The sequence below is a fragment of the Gallinula chloropus genome (genome assembly GCF_964237585.1).
Source record: "Gallinula chloropus genome assembly, chromosome: 2".
Classification (NCBI taxonomy): domain Eukaryota; kingdom Metazoa; phylum Chordata; class Aves; order Gruiformes; family Rallidae; genus Gallinula; species Gallinula chloropus.
In genome coordinates this window covers 97969585-97995597 of record NC_140086.1, presented here as the reverse complement: position 1 = coordinate 97995597, position 26013 = coordinate 97969585, and the positions used below count along the sequence as shown (strand labels likewise).

The 26013-nt window shown below is 38.9% G+C and overlaps 1 protein-coding gene across 1 annotated transcript in view; it reads right to left on the bottom strand.

Annotated features, from left to right (window-relative positions):
- CDKAL1 (CDKAL1 threonylcarbamoyladenosine tRNA methylthiotransferase) overlaps positions 1 to 26013 on the bottom strand; it is a 414385-nt gene that overhangs the window by 155176 nt on the left and 233196 nt on the right. The window contains exon 10 of the mRNA XM_084280398.1: positions 1023 to 1189. Coding sequence (XP_084136524.1) covers positions 1023 to 1189 — 167 coding nt within the window. The remainder of the gene's footprint in view (positions 1 to 1022; positions 1190 to 26013) is intronic.

Below are 26013 nucleotides of genomic sequence, written 5' to 3'. Positions count from 1 at the left end.
TCAGATATAAGACTCTTAGTGAAGCATCTGTGAAAGCATAGAATAAAATAATGGACTGGGAAATTTCTTGCAGTTTTCTGCAGCTTATATTCTTTAGCTAGTGAAGTGAAAAATTATTTATTCCTATCAAGATGAGCCTCCTCTAGCTCATGCCCTTCAATAGGGAAAGGTAAAGGTATGGCAGTCTGGTGAGAAAATCTCATCTTTAACATCTTAAGAAAAGGTAAGTGCAGTCCTTAATTCCATAGTATCTTTGGGAAAGCAGCATGGACACCAACAATCTACCAGGGTATTACTGGTACACACGATTACAAATTTACCTTCAGCTATATCCTTCTCTGCTTCTTCTTCCTTTTTAACATTACATTCTTTCCACAAGAAGTTTTGATGGATGGTGACAGAATTCAACCAAACTAACCAACCTTTGAGACAAAACTCTCACTTCCAGCTCTGCATAGATAGGACATTGTTTCAAATTCACATTATTGTAGACTTTGTTGCTTCTAATCTCACTGAAATACTTTGTTGCAATTTTTCTGTTTGCAAATTTTTGAACACAGATGGACACTTAAGACTTTCCATTTCTTATCATGGCAGTTGTACACACTCTCAGAATAGGATCTGACATAGGATAAAGAGTACGTTGCTGAGTGAGACCAGTTTATCTGAACTGTAGCAGGAAGACAAATTCACATCCACAGTCCGTTGCTTGCCTATGACATTTCCTTTAGTTCTTGAAAAGACGTGCACACCAATGCAGCATCGTTATAACAACACTCCAAAGGTCAGAGACCTCAGTAATACTGTCGTTTCAAAATGATTTGAGTATCTTATTATCATGATAACTTGCTGTATCAGGCAAGTGGCTTAACACTGTCGGTCTAATTCTATAAATTTACTTGAAGCCTGTAATTTCTTAAAGCTACCGCTGAAAGTGAAACGTGCTATACACAGGGTTCCACGCTGACACACTCAATGGCCATCTATGCTGGTATGTAAATGGATTCTCCTTTCTTCCTTACCTCCAGATGCTCCAATATATAGGGAGGGTTTGTCATGCCAAGCCTCAGCATAGCTCCCTCAGGAATAGCTTCAACCAGCTTCCACAGAAGCGTAGGGAGGTCTGTGCCAATGTCTCTGCCATAAGCCCCTGTGTCTTCACTGGTCAGCCATATCTCACAAACACCCTCTGTGAATAAAAGAAAGAGATAATTAACAAATGTGTTTTAGAGCTGTTTATTTTATCATACAGCTGCTCACTCTTTTTTAATGCAGTATTTCACAAGGCTATTATGCAGCCAGACTGGGTATTCAATTGCAAGGGGGTGGGAAGGAGGAGGAAGGCTTATCCCATGGGTAGCAGTGGGTTATTAAGTTCATTTTACGAGCACAAGAGTGCTACAACAATGCTGTAACTTATCATTGCTGTGGAGTGATTAACATTCACAGCCAATGACTAATTCTGTGTTGCCTCTACAGCAAGTCAGTCAAGTCTAGTCATTAAACACTGCAAGCGACATTACCCAAGCAAAGACTTTGCATTAATGGTTGTTACCAGTAGTCAATTTATTAACTGGTAAGCTTCCAATAAGCAAAAATAGTTCTAAAGTGCAGTAATTAGCATTCCTCCTAGAATAACTATTAAAAACTCGCATGCTTTAAACGATACAATTAGCAATAGAATATTAAAGTTGTATTGAAAAGGTTAGCGACCACCTCATGACTGAGCAACAGTGCTGGGAAAGCTGTTTCCTGACAGTTTGTACTTTATTTTCCATCAATCAGGGCCTTAGGAAGTAGTATATTTGATTTATATTGTAAAGAGTAGTGACCTTGACCACTGATATTTGGTAATAATATCCTCCTGCTCAGAGAGGGGAAAGATTGCACCACCCACTATTAATAGTTGAAAGCAATGAGGTTTCAGGCAGTCACTTCTATCAGTCTGCCCAGCTTCTATCCTTTCTGCAATGCAATCCCCTCTCCCTCTCCTTACCACCCCAAAGCAAGAAATAAGCCTTCAAAAACAAGGTGGCTGGGAGGAAGACTCCTCTGATGCCAAGTGAGATAAGATACCATTAACTCAGCTGAAGAGCTAAATTTCTAATAATGATGATCAGCCTGTAAAGAAAACATCTAAACACCAGAAGTTGCATAATTCATCAGAGCCCTCTTCGGACCTGCAGAGAATGTATCACAAAATGTAGATGTTTTCATTACAAGTATATACATAAGATGAGGAAAATAAAGACGTACACAGATTTTAATCATGTAAAAAACCCAACAAAACTAGAAAGATCAGAAATTTTACAAAATTGTAAACTCAACAACACTGCCACCCTTAAATTCACACTAAGGAATAAACAAATAACAAAGGTGGATGGCAAGCAATGCTGAGCATCAATGTTTATTCTGTTTGTTCAGAAAAGTTTTCAAGGTCATTTATTATTTAGAACTAAGAATACTTAAAAATTAAAGGTAAACCAATAAACTCATCACTTCTTAAATTTTACTTGAAGAATAACTTTGTGAGAGCAATGTATAAATCTGTTCTGGTGAAAAGCCTGGTGGAAAGTATTCCTCAAGTACTGCTCTTTGGTTATCCAGCTTGCAGTCACAACTTTGCAGTCACGCTCAGAGGGAGCTCGCCCCATCCCCGATCAGGTATGCAGGATTTGCTAGCAGTACACAGTCACACCTCAAGTTCCACTGCCCTTGTTAATGTTTTTGGAATTCGTCTCACCACAGGCAGTACCACACTATGAGACATGCTCGAGGCATTTGCTGCCTGCCTTACATTCTCCAGAGAGAAAGTTACATTATAAAAGAAGAGGAATAGAAAGGATCTAAATGCTGACTAATGTCCTGGTTTGGTTGTTGGTTTGTTTTTTTTAATACCAGTCCTCAATACCCATTAGAACACTGCAAAACAGAGGCATTTATACTCACCAAGTTTCTACTGAAACAGAGTAATTCTTATTTTTAAGCTTTCAATCTAGATGGTTGCATGGGGGTTGGCTTTTTTTTTTTCCTCATGAAAAGGACTGATGGAATCCTGCCTTACAGTTACCAAATGAACGTGAAGGAAAAAAAAATACATCAGTGGCTAGGAATGGAAATAACATTCCGGTGGAAAACAGGAGTGAGCTTTTAAAGCTGCAGAGGTGGGGACCATTAGCCCCCCGGTGGGCTGAAACTTCAAATTAAATCACACGAAGAGGAAGCAGCTGTAATAGTAAATCAGCAACAACAGGAATAACTGTCTCATCCGCTCTCTGATCAGGGTGCTGATCAACGAGCGTTGGGAATAATTCATGCTGAGAGCGCCAAGGATGTAGTCTTAATACTACACGGGGACAGACACCTGTACTTTAGGAGGAGAAAAGTTCATGTCCCGGTTTCTGGCAGACAAAATGGATCTTTAAACACTGACAGCTGCTCTGAGTGCCAAGGATTTACAAGTAGTGTAAATCAACTTTGTGCACAACTGGGTGTGGAGGAGGGTTGGCGTCAACTGTTGTTAGGCTGTTTATTCCAGCCCTTTGCATCATGAGTTTAGGAGTCTAAACCTGCACCAGGTAAGAGGAGAAAACAGACATCTCAAACAGCATTAATAAAGTGAACCAATACTTCCCAGTCTCACTGAAACCCTTTCTCTTCTATGTTTCCAGCCCAATGTAGAAACCTATTTAAATCTACTGAGCGGTATTTTCATAGAATGGTCTGGGTTGGAAGGGACCCCAAGGATCATAGAGCTCCAACCCCCCTGCCACAGGCAGGGCCACCAACCTCAGGCCTGGATCTACACAAGGTTGCCCAGAGCCCCATGCAACCTGGCCTTGAACACCTCCAGGGATGGGAATCCACTACCTCTCTGGGCAGCCTGTTCCAACAGCTTACCACTCTTTCTGTAAAAAACTTCCCCCTAATATCTAATCAAATTTTCTTTTTTTTTTTTTGTTCCCTTCTCCAGTGAACCCCACTAGACCAGTCTCTATGGTGTTACTGGGTAAATTTGGTGCTAATAAAAGCAAGCTGATTTTGTAAACAAGAAAATTGATCCAAACTGCAGAGTTTGAATGTACAAACTCTGAGCATTTGTTACAATATTAAGGCCAATTATCATTATAGTCAAGTAATTACAAGTCTGCCTTTGGTCACAGCTCATAGTTTATTTCTCACCCTGCCATCACCACCCAGCATAAACGAGTAACCTCAGCAGCTGGATTCTGATCTCTGCTCTTCTGTAACTGGAGAAGACCAAGAATGAAAAATGCTGGGAAAAGGTTCCGGGTAAATGAAGGAGGTTCTGAGCCTGTTCCTTAGCCAGCAATTCAATATAAAGAATTCTCACTGCAGATTATCTCATGTGGGTTTTAGCTTCATTTTTGTGGGGTAGTCTAAACAATCTTGTTCCTAAAGACAATGAGAAGTTCTTCAGTTGTCACTGTTACAAGGCAAGTGCATTTCTGGTTTAGAGGCCACTTGAAATTATTTATGTATTTAATAACAATTTTCCAGCATGTTGTTATTTCGCTTTAGCTTCATGCCACTATTGTAAACACTGTCTTCAGCAGTAGCAAATATCTTTTGACTTGAAGGAAATCTACTCCATCTGAAAAATGAATTTACTTCTGTCTAAAAGAAATCTATAGATGGTAAACTATCCGACACCGATCCCACTGAAATTCTCCTATTTGTTAACCTGCTGTCCCTTCGTACAAATGAAATTCAATCACAAAATCTCCTTTATTTTTCTTATCCTTTCTTTTCTCTTTCCTCTGAGATTTTTCTATTGTGAACAGAAGCAGCTTCTCCAGCAGCCCAGTTCTCTGCAGGCTGCCTCAGTGGGAGACCCCCGATGCTGACCTTCTCAGTAGCCCACATATGCTTATCAATAACTGCCTGACCTCCTTGCTACTCCTTCTCCAGTGGCAAATTCTTACAGCAGCCCGCAGTGCCGTGCAGACCACAGACACACCTCTCCCACTGCACCGCAGAAATCTGAAAGACCATCTGCCAAGGGGAGGTCTGCTTAAATGGCTGTCAAAAACTGCCCTCAGACTCTAGGACGATCAATCTGATCCTGCCATTCCTGATCACACCCTCAGAATGAAAAAAAAAATAAAACAATCATAGCCAAAGAGTGAAAGGCATGGAAAAATCAAATTTACTTTAAACATACTCATTGTTCGGAATGAGCTCACCCTACATAAATTTATTTTCTCTTCAATTATTTGAGTTTCCTTTTATTTATTCAGCATGGATTTAACAGGCAGTATTTACATACTTGATGCAGTGCTTGTGCTAATTACTGTGCTGAATCAGTGCCTTAACTGAGAAACTGTGAAGACATCTGTGTACATACCGTGTCACTGTAACAACCTGAATGTAATGCAAGTATAAACAGAAACTGAAATTTGGAAGAATCAAATTCCTCCTATACTTCTGAAGTACTCTACAAGCATTGATTCATCATTACATAAGCGTCCAGGCCTCCTCTCAGCCAGCCAGCTCAACCACATGGATCACCACAGAAAAGATCCCACTGCAGGGGCTTTCTGAAAGAGGAAATCAAACTGGGAGCGACTCACTGGTGCTGATGGAGGCTTGGAAGGGTTAGTCCCCAGTTCCCAGAGAAATCTCTATTTGATCTGCATGTACAGAGGGCTTCTAGAGGAGACACAGACAATGGAGTTACACACAACCCTGTACAAACACACACTATCCCAGGCTCAAAAGTAACTCACACCAAACTGTCACAATCAGAGACTGTGGGATATCTGGCAAGCAGATGACAAAAAAAAGCAGATGAATCAAAACACACGGGTCTTGGTACAGAACTGGGGAAAGAGGCAAGCTGTCAGGCTGTGACTGAAAGGATCAGGTGCAGAATTGGGGAAAGAGGCAAGCTGTCAGGCTGTGATTGAAAGGATCAATGTTCTTATGTTCTTTCTGTGCATTGGAAAGCACAGGTCAGCTTATGATTCAGCAAAGTTTCATTCAGACAAATGTAGTACTGCAGCTCTGCTCGTGACACGCTACATACGAACTGGTGGCATCACAGTCCAGTTTTCACTTTGAGGGACAAAACTCCAGCTAAGTATCTCATAGCCTGACTTCATTACGCCCAAATTTCCTCTTTGCAAAAGTTCTGGCTTGTTTACCCTTCTGGACAGTCTTAAGGAAACAAAAGATGATTGCCCACTCCTGTTAAGCATTCTTAACCCTTGGCACGAATAGCAGAACAAGATCTGAATGGCATCACAAATGTTGGCTGGCCAACTGGAATGCAACACTCCTGCTAAAAGAGAAAGCCTAGCAAGAGGATGATTGGCTTAACTAACCCTTCACAACAGAGGAGGAAGCAACGGCTGCTGGAGTGGCCAGAAAAGTCTGTTCAGCATTAGCACACTTCAAAATAAGGATCAGAAAAAGTTCTCTGAATTTTCACTATTAGGGACATAATCAATAGTTTTTAAATATATGTCTTTAATAGCACAAATTGCTTTGAAGTATTGACTACTGTTACATAAAGGTCTGCTACACAGTGACTCAATTTAAAAGGCTGAACAAATTCCAATTTATGTGGTCATCAGGAATGCCAAAAGGTACAGATAATACTGTACACACAGTGAAAATTTCTTTCCATGGGATCACAGTATAGCTGAGGTTACAATGGACTGCTGAAGGTTATCTAATCTAATCTGCTCAAATCAGGTCCAATTAGACGAGACTGTTCAGGCCCTTCTGTGTTTTGAATACTTCTAGGGACAGAAATACCACAGCCACTTTGGGTAATCTGTTCCAATATTTGACTACCCTCAGGGTAAAATATTTTTTCTTGCACCTAATTGCAATTTCCTGTGTTCTAACTTGTCCTGTTACCTCTCATCCTATCTCTGCAAGACCTGTCTGACGACAAGACAGTCCAACTCTACCTTCTCTGTATTTTCCCATTAGGCAGTCACAGACAGCAATAAGACCTCCTCCTAGCTTTCTCTTCAAAAGCTCAGCAAATTATTTTTTGTATGTCATGTGCTCCATCCTCCTAATCATTTCAGTGGCCCTCTGCTGAGTTGCTCCACTGCATCAGTAAGCTTTGGCCTGGGGTGCCCAAAATTGGACAGTGCACTCCAAGGTCTCATTAATTGCCAAATACAAGGCACTAGTCGCTCCCCTGATTCAGCAGCTGCCCTCCTGCTAACAGTGCCTAGGATGCAGCTGATGATTACATAGGGGTTTCACTGCTGACCCATGTGCATCAGTTTGCCCAGAGGAAATCCAAAGTCCAACCAAGCTGCTCTCCAGCCAGTCAGCTCTCTACATCCATACTGCAACACAGTGTTCTTTTGTCATGGATTCAGGACATTTTACTTGCCTTTACTGAACTTCATAAAGTTATCATCAGTCCATTTTTCCAGATGGTTTGGGTCCCTTGCAATATTAGCCCTACCCTCCAGCCAGTTCCTCCAATCACCTCCAAAATTGCTCAAAACGCACTCTACGTCACTGTCCACTTTTTTAATAAAGACATGAAATACAGGCCCCAGGACCAAATCCTGGGCCAGCTAGACTTTATACCACAGATCCCCACCCTGTGCACCTGGTACTCCAAGCAATTCTTTGGGCCACCTTACTGTACATTTATCCAAGCCTAAGAATATTACCAGAGACCATTCTGAAAGACCTAGCTAAATTCAAGGTAAAACAACAGACCCAAAAAACCTGAAACAAAGCTGCATATCCCCCCCCACAACAAAAAAAAAAAAACCCACAACCTCTTACCCCAAACCACTCCAATACCCTAAACGCCAAACTAACCCTCCCAAAAACACCAAAGTTCCATGGGTTTTCTCCCCCTCCAGAAGCCAGACATCCTGTCAGACAAGTCACTCTGGTCAGTCACACGATTTGCCACTGGTCAATCTATGCCAGCTGTTCCCAAACTTCCTCCTGTTCTTTATGTGCCTAGAAGGGACTTCTAGTTGTGTTTGCCAATAGAGAAGGAGGTTCAGCTGCCCTGTAGTTCCCTAGATCACCCCTTCTTGCCCTCCCTGAAGGACAGGGTGGCATTTCCCTTTTTCCAGTCATCAAGAATCTCCCCTGAGAGTCATGCCCTTTGAACGATGAGAGAGAACAGGCTCATAATGACATCATCTGGGGCTCTCAGCACACTTGGATGCCTCTCACTGCAGGATTATTTCTACTACTTCTGGGTGTCAGTCTGCAGTTACAAAAACTACAGCTCTGTTTTCCGAGTGCTTAGTTCGCTGTAAGTCTTTAAAGCAGCTTTGGTTTCTACTCCCCACAGGATGACACGTCTATCAGAGTGCTTCGGAAACAAACACACCAACTTTTATGGAGTACTGGAGAAAAAAATTTGTTTGTGAACTAATATGAAGTGACACCGACTCAAGTTATTCCACCTATGCAGAATAATGTGTTATTTTAAAAGTAAAACAATGACATCGCGTCAGACAATTCTTTTTGGCATTGCTGCCTACTACACCTAGTGATGAAATTCAAGATATTTCTTCTTTCTCCTTGCCAAGATGCTTAATTTAAATAGGTGCTTGCCCACAAATGATGAGAGTTCTCATATATTGATATATATACTATACTTCAGTATTTATTCAAGGTATGAAATACTCAAACTATTTGAAGTCATAACAACAATTTGATGTAAAGGGTCATTTACCACAGATGCAATGTAGGTAACTTAGAAGAAAATCCAGATCCTCAAACTAATAGAATTTGGGTTATATTTGCAAAATCTGAAACAGAAAAAATAAATTGTGCAACTGCTTTTTCAAAAGTATGAAAGATCCCTTGAACTTTTGTTAGATTAAGTTATCTTCCCAAAAAGTAAAACATGCTCTTTCACGGACATATATAAAATAAGATTTAATCAGAGCTTAAATGAACTTTGATGGAAAAGACCTCAAGAAACTGCTTATGAAGCTCAATGCAACAGAGCTCAAGAAACAGCTTGATACTACTTGAATGAAAACACATTTTAAAATTTTTGTGGTTTACATTCCTCCCCCCCAAAGTGCATTAATATTTCTCGTGTTATTTATGTAACTTTATGGGTTTTATGTATTTTATTTGACTTACAAAATCAAATCAGAGCTGGACTGCAGTAAAAAAAAAATAACAAGGACTTCTCAGTAAAATCTTTTTCTTAATTACTTCCAAGCTACAGTAACAAAACATTATGATTACATGCAAAATTAAAAACCAAAACCTCTCCCTGCCCCCGACAACAAAACACACCCACATGCACACACTTCTACAATCATTATTAGTCTTCCTTTGAAGATTTGACCAGAAGGAGCACACACTGAAATGGAGAGTTTGGCCCAGTTACCTATCTACTCTAGGTAACTTTACCAGCCACTTCATGCTTAGATGTGTAGTCTGAGAGGAAAATTTAATAGCCATATGACTAACAGCAGCCTTTCCAGTTTGTCTTCTGCAGTTACAAAAGTGGAAGCTACAAACAAACAGATTAATTCAAGGTTTTGCTTTTCATAAAGCTATGCATCTGAAAGATGAAACTGTTTAGATCACAGGTCCACTGAGTTTGCTTATTATTTACGTTTGTTGCATAAAAGTCTTAAAAGCAGAACCGCTCCTTTTGCAGCAAATGCCTCACTATCAAGGCATTCACAAAGGAAGTTTACTACCTGTGACTGTTGTAAGGTTCAGCAGTTTTACAATTTATATCAAATACTGTTTCTTTTGCTTGCTTCTGTGACTATACTGATAAGCAAAGTATTCTGACACAGTTGCACTTTGCAACAGGGAGTAAGAAACCCTGCAACAGCAGTTAAAAGTTGAGTTGAAATTATTCCTTCTCTCTATGGTATTCACACCCTCCCCCCACTCCCTCCCAAGTTAGAAATAGAGAGTTCCCAATAAAAAGCCTGCAGCAGAGAGGGCCAACTGATCCTTAAACACCAAAGGGAGCATAAGAGGTTTCTCTCTCCCACAAAGTGAGCCCTTGTCCTTGCTTATAAAAGAGGTCGTTCTACCCCCATAGGGACCTCTGCTCCTAACAGCCTACTGCTAGGGGACAAATCAGCAGCCACCTCTTGTGCGGTTCGCAGCTACAGTGAGTTAGCAAGACGGGGGTGAGGGTGGGGGGGAGAAAGGGAGCGGTATACAATAGGTCACTTGCTGCTGCAAACAGCATGATAGCTAAACTTATTAATGAGCCCAGTTTCGTTTTGCTAGGACAAGAGAGACTCAAAAGGGCATCAAGACAGTCAGGCCACAGAAGTTTGCTCAGTGCCAACACTGTAGCATTATGCATCGTGCTTTCAAGGAGGATTAATGATACCATACATCAGGATGATAAATCGGGTTTTGTAGCTGGTTTGAAGAGCAAGGGGAGGAAAGGATTAAACAAAAAAACCAACAAACTGGAGGGGAAAAAACAAAGTTGAATTTCATGAATTGATCCTATTTCTCAGATTGAGGGATGAGGAAGTTGTTCATAAGAGAGAAAAGTCTGTGTTTTTTCTGCTGGCCACCTGCCTATGACCCTCCTAATTCCAGACACACGGGTGACCTACTGTTTTGAAAGTTAGCTCTTGCACAAATGGGGGACAAAAATAATTAAAAAATCCACTTGTTACACTTGCAGGAGAAAAAGAATGTATGTGGACAGGCAGGTTCTGTTTTTACAGACATCTTACAAGAATTAAATTAGTTTTCAGAGATGGTGAAAATCTACTATGTTAACAGAAACCTTGCATAAGTTAATGATCAGGGACAGAATTAGCTGTTGTTAATTAGTTCTTTGCTGAAGTAAGAATATTATTCAAGGAACGAGTTCAATGATAGAAAATATGAATGAGCAAGACTATAAAGCACAAAAGAGGAGGTGACGATATGGAACGGATTTTGCAAAAAAGGGCCTTAAACACAAAGGAAAGCTGTTTCAGAACATGAGTTTAGAGTCGCTGTCCTGCAGCCCTGCAGAGAGCACAAGGGTGTGCAGGTCCCTGAAGTGTTTTGCTAGAACAAGAGAGACTCAAAAGGGCGTCAAGACAGCTGGCTAGTCTCAGCTCAGTGCCTCACAAATAGACTTGGTGAACTACTGACACACTTGTGTTGTTCTTGTACTATAAGCAGCGAAAGATTACTCGACTCCTCTCCACCAGAAGGATCAACCCAGCACCCCACAGAAAAACTCTTCAGCTACCGAAGAGAGAAAAACCAAAAAATTTCCATAAACTTCAGAACTGCAGAAGTAAAATTTATTATTTCTATGCCTCTTATCAAAACACAAACGAGAAATCAGCTTTGAACCCTGAATTCCAAGTGATGCGCACCAGAAATCTTGTTTATGGCTTAGGAATTCATTGGGGAATTAAAGGGTAACGTGCCACCCCTGATAACATACGCTCGCTGTTTTAAAACCAAAACACAGGCTATCGGTCTGCTGTAGATGAAGAATCAGATGCAGAGAGTCACACGCTGCACAAATTCAAGGAAATGGTCATGAGCTGTCGGCATATTCCAGGATGCAGTGCTAATTAATGGAGGCTTTTTACTGAGTATCCATCTCTGTAGTGCTAATGAGTTTGGACTAATTTAAAAAACATGTTTTTTCGTGGAAACTGATTAATTCTTGGGAAGTAACATAGCATACCAAGTTTCAATCATTAAAAATGTTTGTAGCCAAGCTAAATAGCTCTCTGACTCTGAGTTCAGAAAGAGAATTACTTACAAATTCTACAGCAGCAGCTTTCATACGAGCTACCAGGGTGAGTTCTGGAGATTTAACATGGAAAATAATCCTCCAGAAAGCATTCCCCTGCCCAATTTTCTTGCATTTTTGAGACCTGAATCCTGTAGTCCTGTTTCATTCAATGCTTTTGATGACTTTTTTTTTTTTAAATAGTTGAACAGCAAGAGTAGAAACCAACCACATTTTTACAGATGACACTATTTCCAAATACTTTTCAAGTAATTTTTAATTTAGTTTACAGTGAAAATTTAAAATGCAATCAAAGAAAGAAGAATAGATTAAGTCTGTCTGAAAAGCTAACAAGAATGAATAAATAATCTCTGCTCCGCTACATATCCCAGGATTAGGAGAGATGTCTTAAAATGTTACATGTACTGATCACAACACCACCCCTCCTTGAATTAAGAAGAAAGTACTACCCTAAGTGACAAATGTAAGAGTGTCAAATGCTTTGTTTCACACTAAGCCATGAGCCAAGATACAGTAACGTTAACCTCAAATGGGAATACAGAATGCAGAAAGCTTTCAATAAAAAAGAGTTGTTTTCTTTGTTTTTCAGCAATTCTTTATATCACAGCCACCTTACAGCACTGAATTCTAAGGAAAAGACTGGTTGTAATTACAATTACCCTTTGTATAAAGTGAGAAAATAGCTCGAGAGTCTGTCAAACTACTACATCATAGAATAAAAGCAGGGAAAGCAGTTGGCATGTGCAAGGGCAAGGCGGTCAGCTAAACACAGAATGCACTTAGGGGACCCCAATTCTGCATGTCAACAACACAAAGGGGTAATGTGTAAATACAGTTTCCAAGGATGATAATCCTTATCTAAAGCTACCTCCTCATGACAGCATAGAAAACAACATTCACTCATTAAGAATTATATGACCTGTACCTGCAAGTATGTCAACCTGTTGCTGTACCTGACTGCAAGGTAAAACAGGTTGGTAGCAAGTCAGTGGCCTCAAAACTAGAGGTAGTGCCTCTTTTTAAGAGAAAAACAATAATCAGGAAAATATACATAAAACCCCCACACTGTCTACAGATCAAAATAACATTATAATCCCCCAATTCCTGTCAAACCCTGCTTTAGTGTTCTGAATTACTTAAAGTATTTTCTCACAGGGGTGTTATTTTCTCTGCAACTCCAAGTGGGCCAGCTTGACCAAGAAGGAGAATGCCCAAGAGCTCTAGTAATGTAGTTTTCCTAATTCTAAATAGAAGTCCTTAAAAGTGTACCTACTGAATTCTCACTGAGTACCAGAGTTTATTTGGTGTGTAATCACCTTAATCTAAATTTATTTAAAGTATTCAATGATACAGCACCAAGATATGTCATAATCAGAACACAATTAAAATCTGTCGGAGATGTCACCTAGGAGGTCAAAGTGAAATCACTCAAGTGTTTTAAAGGACATTAATGTATTTTTCTCATACAGATTAATTCCCATTAAGAACTCACTCTAAACAATAATTTACCTTTTGTTGAACTTATATGCCAGTGTAGGAACACAAATTAAATCAAAATTAAGAGAGATGAGCTTCTATTCATGAATCTTTATCATAATACCCAAAGTTCAATTACTGAATCATTTGAAGACTAGAATTCAAAGAAGAGGCAAGTCACTCAGAAAAACACTTACAAGAAAATCTAGACAAAAAAACACCGAGCAGATGACACTAGGAAAAAAAAAAACCTCTTGAAAAGTTATTGAAGCAATCTAGTAAGATCCCTATTTGTTAACTGGTTTTTCTTTAAACAGTTGGTGGAACAAGTGTTACACAAGTTTACCTTTGTCTTCATTTACAATTTTCTCTAATGTGTTCCTTACACTGATTACCAACACCTCCACATCCTATATTTAGCTCTGAAAGACACAACCCAGCAATGTAATTTGAGGAAAAAATTTATGAAGGTATCAAGCTTCACAAGTCTTACAACAGCTGCTCAGCTGCATTAACTGCTAGAAAGCCATCATTAGGGAAATCATGATAAAAAATAATATGCTTGCCTTAAAGACTTCTTTAATGAGTTACCCCTAACACTAGGAGATCGCATTTCCCTTCAAACCAGGTAATTGCATTTCAAATACTACTTCTCTGCACAGCGGTTGTAATGGTTGAGGATCAGCACTGTTATTACTTGTTCTTTTGTTTCTCAAGGTGGCTTTTCCACCAGGAGTACTTTTGATCATTTCACAAAGAGTTCAGTTTTAGGAGACTCAACCGAACAGCAAGGAACATGTGGAAGTACCAGTTTATGGGTGACAAAGGAGAGAATGTGTATGTGATTTTAGGAAGGAGAGGAGCATGGTGGGAAGGTGGGTTCCAAAGCCTGATTGCAGTGCAGTCAGTCTTACTTAAAATCTTCACAAATCAAGCATCAAAAGAAAAAGTCTTTGAGTAAGCATACCAACCGGGTCCCTTCTGAACAAGCACCCAAAAAACTGTGTTTTCTCGTACTGCTAAGAGCTAATCATATTCCATGATTTTGTTCAATTCGATTACAGAAGCTGCAACTGTCAGCGACACTAGGGAAATGATTCATTGTAAATAAGTTTCAGAACAAAAAGTCAGAAACCAAGTATGGTTTTTCTTCTCTTGTCACCATTTTAATACAGCATAGGCATGCTTAAGAAGCTCTAATAATTTAAAAGTCAGCCTTTCAACACTTACAACAGTATTAGCACAGGTTATTGATGACTTATCCACTTAGCAGCATCGCAATCAAGTCACAGAAATCTGTGAGTGATACATGGCTTCAGAATTCCACAAATTATCTTTATAGGAACTTAGAGAACCATTTTCTTTCAGGGGCCCTGACGATGAAGTCCAACTTAAACTTTATAAAATAAATCAAATGCAAATGGTACTCAAAAAAGTTCCTGGATTTTTCTGAGAGAAATACAATAGTTAAAGGAGTGCTTTTTTGCATATGCTTGTAGTTTCTGACAATGATAGGTGTGATATTTTATAGAGCAGTTCTACTAAAATGCCAGAACACGTAGCAGTAAGCTAGGTAAAGAAGTAAAATACATACAGTGCCACTAGGAAGTCATCAAATAACTAACCCAAAGCATGTCTAAAAAAGTGGAACTACCACGTACTCCATACCACTGCTGCAAAGGAAACATGCTGCATATACATATGCCATTTGTCTCTCCTGCACTAGGAAAGAAGCTTCTGCAATGCTAGAAACAAGAAGAAACCTAAAGAAAGGTCTGGTTTTCTCCTGGTTTAGAAATAGGAGAAATGTAATTTCTTACACAGCATGTTTTGACTGCCATTAATTCCTTTTTAACAACACGAGCTTTAGCCCTGGGCCACGTGCTGTAATTTCCAAATAATCTAATAAAGGGTTATAGTAACTCTGAAGTCACAGCATAACACATCTTTTTGTCCCTAAACAACAATAACACCAATTTATTTGCAACTTAGAACATGGTTGGTTCTGTTTTTTTTCTAGGAAAGGAAATAGTTGGGTAAGAGAGGTGGTGATAAAATGGTTTCTTTAGTTTACCATCTTTTCAGAAAGATCCTTTCTAGTATTACTTCTCTCCTATCTCCACCTTTTGTAAAATACAGAAAGCAATGAATGACCTATTTCATTATTTTGCCTCAAAGGGAAATTAAAATGAAGCTGTAAATTCCAAATAAGGATTACAGAATGCAGTGAAACATGTAAACATAAAACCAAAAATGACACACAGGATGAAATCACTTCCCTGAAACCCACAGAGATCCTCTAGCCATACCTGCAGTATCTCAGCTCAGATGCTGTTTGAGGCTCAGCCATGGGAAAGAAGCCCTTTACGAATGAGCATGAACACATGAATGCAAACAGAAATCAGAGACTAACGAGCACAACTGGCTGTGTTAAATAACACCACACAGCATTAACTACAGACTGGCACAGAAAAATAAACTGAAACCTCTTAAAAGAAAAATTTCAAAAGAACTACATTCTTTTCCTTTGGTTGTACAAAATATCAAGTCATCTGGGGATTACACTGAAGTTTGCCCTCATTTATTTAGGTTTAGAGTTACTATTCCAACAAGAGTTTCGATGACACTCTCACTTATGAAATACGAGTTGAAATCTACATTGGTTTGTAGGAATACATGAGAATGGACAAGTTTGAGCTTCTGGATTTTGAAACGACTCATGTTTTGCATTTACCAAGAATCGAGTTACTAGATCCCAGTACTGTTCACCAAATCCTCTTTCACATCTCCAATGTGGACTCACACTCCTTAAGCTTGTATTTAAGAAATATGTCTTTAATCAGGATATCTAAGAAAACAAGGCTTGCATGATCATTTGGTGCATGTATCATTCTATCCCAGTAACTTACGAACTCATTGGCCAATTTCAATCAAATTTGACAGAAAACTAGAAATCTCAACCACAGTAAGTTCCCACAAGTTTCATGAACACTAGTAACCAGCTGGAGAAGCATGGCCCAAATGGGTGGCCCACTTCAGGGCAGGCAGGCAGGACCCTGCCACTACTCAGTTTATTTGGCTGCAGTCACCAGGTTGGATTAGCTTCAAATCCTCTACAGCAGGGATATCACAGGCTCCATGAAGAAGTGGGGTTCATACTGGTGGAGAACATCAGCATCACAGGACACCCAATTTTAAGAAAGCAGGATTCTATCACATCCTGAAAGACTTGGTTTTCAAATAAATGCCACAAATATTGCATAAGTACAGACTCACAAGGATAATTACATATGATTACGGTTGCTTGCCCAAATTCTTACCTCTGCTTATACCTAAAGAAGTGTATATGACAATAATCAATAGTAGGGGGCAGTTAAAGGACTCTGTCTTCAGGTTGTTAATATTCTTTACCATTAGGCCTCCAAGCAATTCATCATACCATATGCTCGAATGCAAGCCACCGGGGCAATGGTTTCTCTGCATATTCTCTCTGTGTACATTGCTATGCATGAGAGAACAAATATTGAGACTATCTGACAGTCTCCATTTTGTTTTGCACGTCTGTTCCAACACATTTAACCACAATGCATATCTCCCCTCTTTTTCCTCCCCCTTCAACCTGCCCTGTCAATGACCTTAAACCCGATTTAAATGAACCACTCTCTGTTAGTACTGAGAAATAATTCAGCCTCAATGATGGTTTGTTAAAGCCTCTCTCATAAAAGAAATCACACACATCTTTTCAATCATTTTGAATCATACGGGCACTTTTTGGCTTAAAAAGAAATCATTCACTAGTGACGTTAGGGAGGCTGGACATGAGTCAGAGTTCAAAGTGAAGTAATTTATTTGTTCCAGCCCTAATTATAAATTCAACATAAGGGAATCATAGCCTGAGCAATTTCTATGCCACAGTTTGAGAATGGCTAAGTTTTGCTGTTCTTCAAGAGGAAGGATTTAAAAATCCTCCCCAATACACATTAATGTTTTTCTTGTCCCTCTCTGTAGAACAGCACAGAAATACATGGAATTAACAACACAAATTACACAAAAGAACCCATGAAATTCACTTGCAAGCAAATCCAATATCAAACTTTTCTCAACTACTCTGCAATAATTACAGATGGACCTACAAATGGATTCAGGCTCCCAGCTCCCACTACCCTAGAGCACTGATCTTTACTTTACACCTCTGAGCATTTTTTCAGCATGTAAGAACAGGGAACCTGGTTGGTACATTTTGCATGGACTCTCTAGTTCTTCAACTTCACACAAGCGCTTCTGGTAACTTTTGTGCTTATTCCAGTCACTGAAACAGAATGACAGGACAGGCTCAAATTCTGGATAAGAAGTAAAAACTTGCAAAAAGGCACTCCACTTTAGCCCAGATAAGCAATTTAACATGTAACGATCACAACGTAAAAGTGTTATTGATTTAGAGAAGGAGAATTCATAGGAAAGTGTCTGCCTCATTAAAAATAGGATCATAAAACAAAAAGCCCTGTGCTGCTAGACACAAACTGTATTGTGTCTTGCAGGAGTGTCAAGTCTTGGCAAACATCCAGTTGCTGAAACTTTGCCAGGCACATCAGATATATATTAATGCAGGATAATCTGTAAGAAAAGCATTCTTTCATAAACACTTTTTTCTTTGTAAAACCATCAATCAACTTCCTAGCTGAGCACCATGTGGCTCAGCTTAAGAGATCCTCAGAAATGCTTCAGTGTCTTTAAACCACTGACTGACTTCACAGACTTGGTGCCTTTCAGTGTCCATTGTCCTAAGTATTTGCTGAAGCTATTTGGCTGGCTGTCGGCAGCTAATTCTGATTTGTAACTTGGGAAACCAGCAGCAGGAGGTCGCCTAGACCTGACTAGTGACATCCTCAGCACCAATTAGCCAAGGTGCAGCCTGCCAGGAAAGATTTCTTTGTGGTTCAGATTATTTCATAGGAAGAACAGGAACACATAGGATCACCTAGGTATCTGTCAGGAAAAAAGAACTAATGCAAGCATCTTATTATTTGGCCCACCTTTAACTGCAAAAGGCAGCAAAATGTTCCATTTTTTTGTTCAAAAGATGTAGTTCCTAATAAATATATATAAATACAAGCACACTGACATTTCAAGAGACAGGTATTGTACAAATAAAACAAAGCAAAATGTTTCCAAAGAAATCTTGCTATGGAACTGTAATTTTACATGAGATAGAGGGACTGAACTTGAAAATCCAGGAAAAAAAATGCACTAAAAGAATGGTTGAAACTATTTCTACACATAAGAGAACTCTACTGACATTCTGTGGAGTAAATGTAAAGTCTATCTCAAAGTGTTAATTCCTGCCTCACTACTCCACAGGAAAATGGTATTTTACTTAGGCATCTCGTCTTCAGAAGAGCAAAGGCCACTGGCTGGTTTCTAATCCAAAGCATTCCAATGTCATTACTTAAAATGCATGTTCCAATTTTGTAACATATATTAAAGCAGTGCTACTTCTACATAATTTCACAAGAGTAAGGATGAGGAAATTAGCATTGTTTAAGTCAGTGGGAGAAAACAAACAACTTCACTGTAGCTGTAACTACTGCATCAATTTCTTGCAGCTGGATTTATGAAGCAGGAGGGACTGGATGATTCCATGTAATAGCAATAATGCACTTCATCTCAGACTTGGGAGTAACTTGAATAAAATCTAATTTAGAGGTGACTAAAAACCTGGAAGTTTGGTTGTTTTTTTTTTTTTTAATGGCTCATATATCACCAGTTTGCTGCCTGCATCAGGTTCCAAACAAAGTGTTAATCTAAAGAAATACTACCAACTAGGGCACATGTTGGCATTATTGCTTTTGCTTGGACGTGTCCACGTAAGTGGCTTTGAGCAGCTATCACGGGCACTTATTTACAGGAAGAGAGTACCAGCGGCAGAGAACTCATCAGGAACCTGTTAGAGAACCCTGACAAATATTCTGGTGACCTGGAGTCATAGTACCACTAATAAAAAAGGTGCCTTATTTCAAGCCAGATTGTGTATGCTTACACGAGCTACAAGCACAGCTGTGAATGTAGGCTGGTCATACTTAATTTCTTTAAAAAGAAGAAGTCCTTCGAAAGAGACACACCGCACCAACTCCAGCATTATTTGTTGATGCCTGAATGATCTCAGTAAACAAATAACATTCATCTTACGCTACAAAAAGCACTTAATTAGCTCTCTTCTAAATTGCAAACACTCCATGGCTGTGTCACCCATTGGAGATACGCTTTTTATTTCAAATAATTAATGCATTAAGAAATGAGAAAATGAAGTGTTTTCTGAAAGACAGCACTTCATTTTGTCTCTGTTTCTGTAACTAAGAAGTCAGTACAGAACTTTTCACGTAGTAGGAATGAATATGAGTCTAACACAGTGCCAGGTACTCTATAAATATCAACCCAGTGAGTGCATCTTTTCTGAAAACCGCAATCTTAAATCATCAGTTTGGATATTGGAAATGAAAAGCACATAGATGATAGCTCTCAACAGACACGTTCGTCTAGAGTAGTTATTTCATGGGAGATTTATCCCTTCACCAGTTCCTTCTAAAACACCTTTATAGACTGAAATTATGACACATAACTTCCAGTACTACTTCAGCCTCAAGGCAAGTCTCAGTAGACAGCATTTCACCTTTGGAGACAAAGCCTGACAATCAAGTCTGCGTACGCTGCCAAGTCTGCTATGCTTCTTCCAAGCCCTTGTTTTGCTTCTAAAGGTCCCGTTCCTACAAGTAGCTTAACAGGATTTATATTGGATCTACAATGGTCCCATCTGCTGCATGTTTATGTCCCTTTCCTTACCTTTACATAAAACTAAACAGCAAGATGAGGAGTCAAATTTTTGGGTGAGGGGTTTTTTTTGTTTGTTTTTTTCCCAAATTCCATATTAATTGTTAGTTTTTTGTCAAAAAAGAGCATTCTGAAGTGGCCTTCTGTTTGGCGGCTCAATCAGCAATGGAATCAGAAAAGCAGGACATTTGGAAGGAAGAGCATATGACAGTGGACAGCCCTGGCACTGACTAACGTAAACTGCTGCAGATAAGAACCCTTAGACAGGAACAAAAGATGTATTCTGGGAAAAATACCCACCACCAAAACCAAAACCAAAACTACTGGTATCTTCCATGGTCAAAACTTTTCTCCAACCTTCTATTTCTCTTCACTTCCATTCCGCAGTGAAAGGGATAAAGAAACTCACTGATTAACAAGACTAAACCTAGTATCTTCCCATCCTCACAAGGCTACTTTTATTCTGGACTAGCTCTTCCAATGTTGACTCAGCATCTATACAGCCCATCATCTTAGAGGACAGGTCAGTAGAGGAGCCAGTACAAAGGGACAAGTGCAGGAGGTGGTTGAAGCAGTGTCCTTGAGGTCACTGCTAGCTTGTTACCTTTGCAAGTAAAACCTCACATTCTGCCTGTTTATTTTAGGCATTTAATCAACTTTAAATTTTCCCTAGACTGGGTCAGTAGTTGTTCAACAGCAAAATTAGCTTCTGTGTTCTACACAGAGCCTCCAAAAACTCAGCTGCCACAAGTGCTGAAAAGTGTTTGCCATTATTCATAAAAAGTTGTTAAAGAGGATGCAGGGAAAGTTTTGTGATAGCTACCATTCCAAGTTCAAACCTAGGATGGTGCAAAGCAGAGCTGCACTATGCAAAGGATGTGAAAGGTATTCAGCTTCATTTCTGATGTAAGGTCACAATCCCTACCGATCTTCAATGTGGTTTGCTTTAATAATTGATATGCTGCAAAAACATTCTGCATAAAGAATTCATCTATTAAGTATTTAAACTAAGTATTTAAAATTAAGTATTAAAAATACTATGAAGAATTTAAAACATAAGAGATTAAATACCTTTGAGCCCAAAACTGCATGTCATATATAGGTGAGTCTTAGATTTTATTCTGGTCCCATTACATCTACATTCTTAATGAAACTCACTGCCACATTTAGAACAACTTGTATTTATGTCAATGTTAATTACACTTCCTTAGGCCTATACGAATTCACACATTTATTATACTTTTTTTCCCCAAAATTCACTCAACATACAGACAAACCAGTGCATACGGGTTTACAAACAGTTATCAGATGCCCCTCACCAGTAACTTTTAGAGAAAGTGGTGTCTCCCCAGGCAGAGGGGCTGACACCTCTTGCAGACTGCCCTGCTACAGATAGGAGGCAACCATTAGGAATAATCTGCCATCTTTTACAATACAGAGAAGCTACCAGATTCATACTAGAACTGGTGTATTCAACAGAGAAACAATCTGAAAAAAATGTGGAGGAGAGGGGGAAAAAATCTTTGTAAGGACATAAAATTATCTATAAGAAGTAAAAGCTAAATTCTCTGCAACAACTTGCAGAAACAATACTGAATTAAGAGGTGATGTTAATACAATGAAACCCAATGCAGATAAACACAAAATAGCACGCCATTAAAAAAAAAAACAACAAACAAAACAAACCAACAAAAAAAGTCAAGCAATCAACCACACACACCCCCCTCCCCTCCCCCTCAAACCAACAGAACCCTGAAAAGGACGGGCTCAAAATGATGTACAACAGCCTGGATAAGGGAGATAATTTTTCCTCCAGAGATAATTTTTTTTTGGAAAGCATTATCTAACTAATTAGCACCAATCAAAAAAAAAGCTGGCAGAATGTTAACACTGAATAAAGAAAGAGCACAGAATAAGGGGAAGGCAACCCTACGGCTCTTCACACATCCTTGGTATTCCAAAACTCTGAATTCCATTGTGACATTCTTTCACAATGGTTATCGCGAAGACTGTAATAAAAGTGACACAAGAAGAAGACGGACTAAATAATCCACAACTCAATTTGAGAAGGACAGAGATGAAGGGCTGTACAACAAAGATCTGCAGCAGAAAATATGATCAGAAAAATACTGTGCACTTGATTTCGTTATTTGGGAATGCAAAACATAATTCAATCAGTGAGTCAGGCAGAAGCCTTAAGTAAAACCTAAAGTTTTCACGGGGTACATAATTATTGATTTCAGAACCTATGAAACTCAGTGCAACAGGCTGTAGCAGAGATTGGAGTTGTAAGATTAGGTGAATTTATGGAAGAATAAGCTATTAAGAATGATTTCCACGTTGCAACCTCTAGCACAGGAGGGCCCTAGGAACTGGAAAGCTAGGCAAGGCTTAAACTAAGCCTCACCTTGGAGCTGCCTCCCTTGTTTCACTGTTCAAAAAGCACCCAGTACTGAACATCACTGGAGCAAAGTAGAACATGCTTATTGCAGGTTCATGGAGGTTCCCTGGCACGACAGAGTGATTCTTACTCATGTTGCTCACTTTAGTCATTTGTCAAGGTGTAAACAAGGCAGGAGGAAATGCCAAGTTAACTGATTGGGGCTGAATCCATGATTTTATAACAAAAGACAGCGTACTGAACATCAATTGCAAAGATAGAAACAATTTTCATATCCTAGCTAGTCCATGCTTTTGTCTTAAGGAAAACCTGGGCTTAGCTAAGACATACTAAGGGAACCCTGTATTCTAAGACAGAATCAAGTACAGATACAGAGCTAGACTTACCTCAAATGCTTTGTCAAGCTGGAAACACAAACCAACTTAACATGAAACTAAAGTGCCACATTAGGAAAAAAACCTAAATTGAGTAGGGAGTTCTATGAAAGCACGTGCTAAAAAAAAGGCCTTATCTAAACTCTATCACTTTTCCTTACAAAAAGAAATCTTTCTATTCCAGGTATTAAAATATTTACAGTTGAAAACTTGGGGCATACAAAGACATGTAATTAGGATGCTTAAATGTTGGTGTTTGAAATCAGCCTAGTGACATGTACCAGAATGCCATTAGGGATGCAGAGTAGAAGCACACAAAACCAAAGAGAATAACGTGTCACCAAGGATGCCACGGTGCAAGCACGGCAGACAGCAGCAACAGTAAGTGCTGTCAGCTGTGCCACCTGGATTCAGACAATAAGATGACCACCACTTCAGTTGTTTTATTTCAAGGAAAAAAGAACTGCCAAAACTGAAGAGGTCTGGGCTTGCTTAAAAAATACGCATCCAACTGGGATGATTTTAGATGAAAGAAAATGGGAACGGTGTAATTATATACACTTACCTTGACAAATAGAAAGCAATCTGTGATTAGAACGTAGTAATTAGTTACAAAATGCTTCCCATGGATTTAATTACCCATCAGCCTACATGTTTGTTAATTACTTTTATCTCATTGCATCAGTAAAAATTTCAGCCTGGGGCAACTGCCACTCACTTATTTACACAGCTTCTAGTTTTTACAGTGAATATATTACAGCAACATGGTGAAACAGTGCTAGAATTACATTTTAAATTTCATGCATAAGGAATTTTTCCCTCAATTTTCTATGGAAATTATTTTTTTAGGTTTGAATTCAGACCTAACTTTATTATCCATATGTTCGGGAAGTTTCAAAACACCCAATGTGTCATTTAAAAGAAACGCAAAGAAAAAACACAAGTTCTGAAGTAAAAAATAAAATTAAAAAAACCCACAAAACCTATATCCACATAGCTGAAAAAAATGGTTGATAGGCAAAACTGTAAAGCAAGTATATACATAAATTTCCAGAGAAACGTATGAGATTTCTAAATTTGAATCAAATCTTATGACATAAGAACTTCTGAGGGAGTAAAATGGACTCTAAAACTGCCCTCTTAACAACAACAGCCTCCATCATAAGCACATCCTCTTTGGCATCAGTATTAGTTAAGGTCAGGAGACACGATAAAGCCACCGAACCTGCACGGAGTAGACAGCTGTTATGATGACAAAGAATGAATAAAAAAAAAAAAATGAAAGCAAATTTATAGTTGCAGCACTAATAAGAACATCTAATTTGTCTACATAAAACCTGGAAAGGTCGATTCATTGGCTTGCATTTTGATGCATTTTGGGTACAGTTATTTTTGCTGAGGTGGCATGTGTTTTGCTCTGATGGCACTCTCTTTGCAGTAGGAATTTTATGGGTTTTATTAACCCATGAAGTGCTGGGTACGACACTCACAATGTGTAACAAATAGCTACTGCACAGTATGCACATTTTGATAAGGTAACGTGTAGTGACAAAACGTGTTCTTTCCATACTTGGACTTCTCAGAATTTATGAATAGCAAAAGCATAAATAGAGATTAAGTGGAAAAATGTCAAAATGTCCAAAGGACAAAAAAAAAAAAAAATAAAAATCATACTTTGTGATGGGGAAACACTAGAGTTATTGTAGCAAAGAACAAAAGCAAAGGTAGGTTCCTCTAGATGGTAACATATTACTTATATTTTTCCCAAATAAACTTTCCTAAGTTGCATGCTATTGCCACAAAGTCTAATTAAAACATGCCTTTTCTAATTAAGGGGAGGTTTTGTTTGTTCTGGGTTTTTTTTTAATGTGACGAATATATCCTATAGCAGACTTTGTCTCTCACTGTATCAGCAATTCCATTATTTCTCTTCCACCTTGTTATTTCAGACACTATCAATTTCCTATCATGTCTGTGTATGCTTATGAATTATGAACTGAATAAGAATATTAAAAATTGGTCATTAGATGCTATCTTGCTGCATGCTTACTGAAATATTTCTTTATTGACACTTTCAAGTATTTTTTAAAAATGTAAATTTGTTAAAAATAGAAAATACCAAATATGCCTTCAGTCATGTGACTTGGAGTGTGTGTAAACTACTGCATCTCTTATACTATGTTTTCATTTCTAAAAAAACACATCATTTCAGATTTACTTTCTCACATTTATAGGTATTGAAATTGTTTCTGTGAGAGTAAAGGAAAAGAAGTTGGAGCACAGGCTTCTAGCAAGCAAAAAATCTAGGTTCTAGCTTTGTAGTCCTTGCCAAAAGCAGGTCATGATCAAAGACAATTAAAAAACAAGGAAAGACATATACAAGCATTAGACATCAAGTCATCCCATGAATTAAAATAACCAGCCACTGTACTTGATAAACCAGTGAAATTCACAAGCATGAAAACCAAAATGTTTTTGTAAATCAGTCTGTGCGTTACCAGCAGAGATGTTGATGGCATCATCTTTTGCAGAAAGAACAGTAGGAAGTGGTAAGGCCAGCTGGCCCAGGCAAGGTAGTAGCCACCATCACTTGCCCTCTCCTTTGAGAACCCCTGCCACCATGACTGCCTGACATAACACCATCCCTTCTGCCTGGCTCCTCTTACACCTGCCTAGCAAAAATCCCAGGTTACTGGCGTGAGGCTGAACGTACATGTCTCGGTCTCGATTGGACGGTCATCAAAAGCCAGATTTTCCACTTAGGTTTAGTAGTTAAAAATCAATGAGTAAAGTAATCTTAATGTGCAAAAGTTGCAGGTCTGATGAATTATTAATAAGCAATACAACTGTAAATGCTTTTGTTCACCATTCCTCAGTGCACTTGCAAATGACTTCAAAATGAAAGGTGCTGAAGCATGAAGATTGTCGGCAGCCATTGCTTTTTGAAATCACAGTGCAGGGAATTGGTGGAATTCTTGCCTGCCTAGGTTATAATCAGACATTGTGAACTTTCCTTGAAAGCAGACTTCAAATTCACAGGGGTCCCCAGCCTTCAATCAAGAAAATGCTTGAAACGACCTCCATCTGCCATTTTAATGTATTCTTCCCAAAGACTTCCATAAATATTTAATATAAAAAACGCACTGTTTAAACACAATGAAGAGCTTGTGAAATTAAAGTTGGCTGACGGATTACATGATATA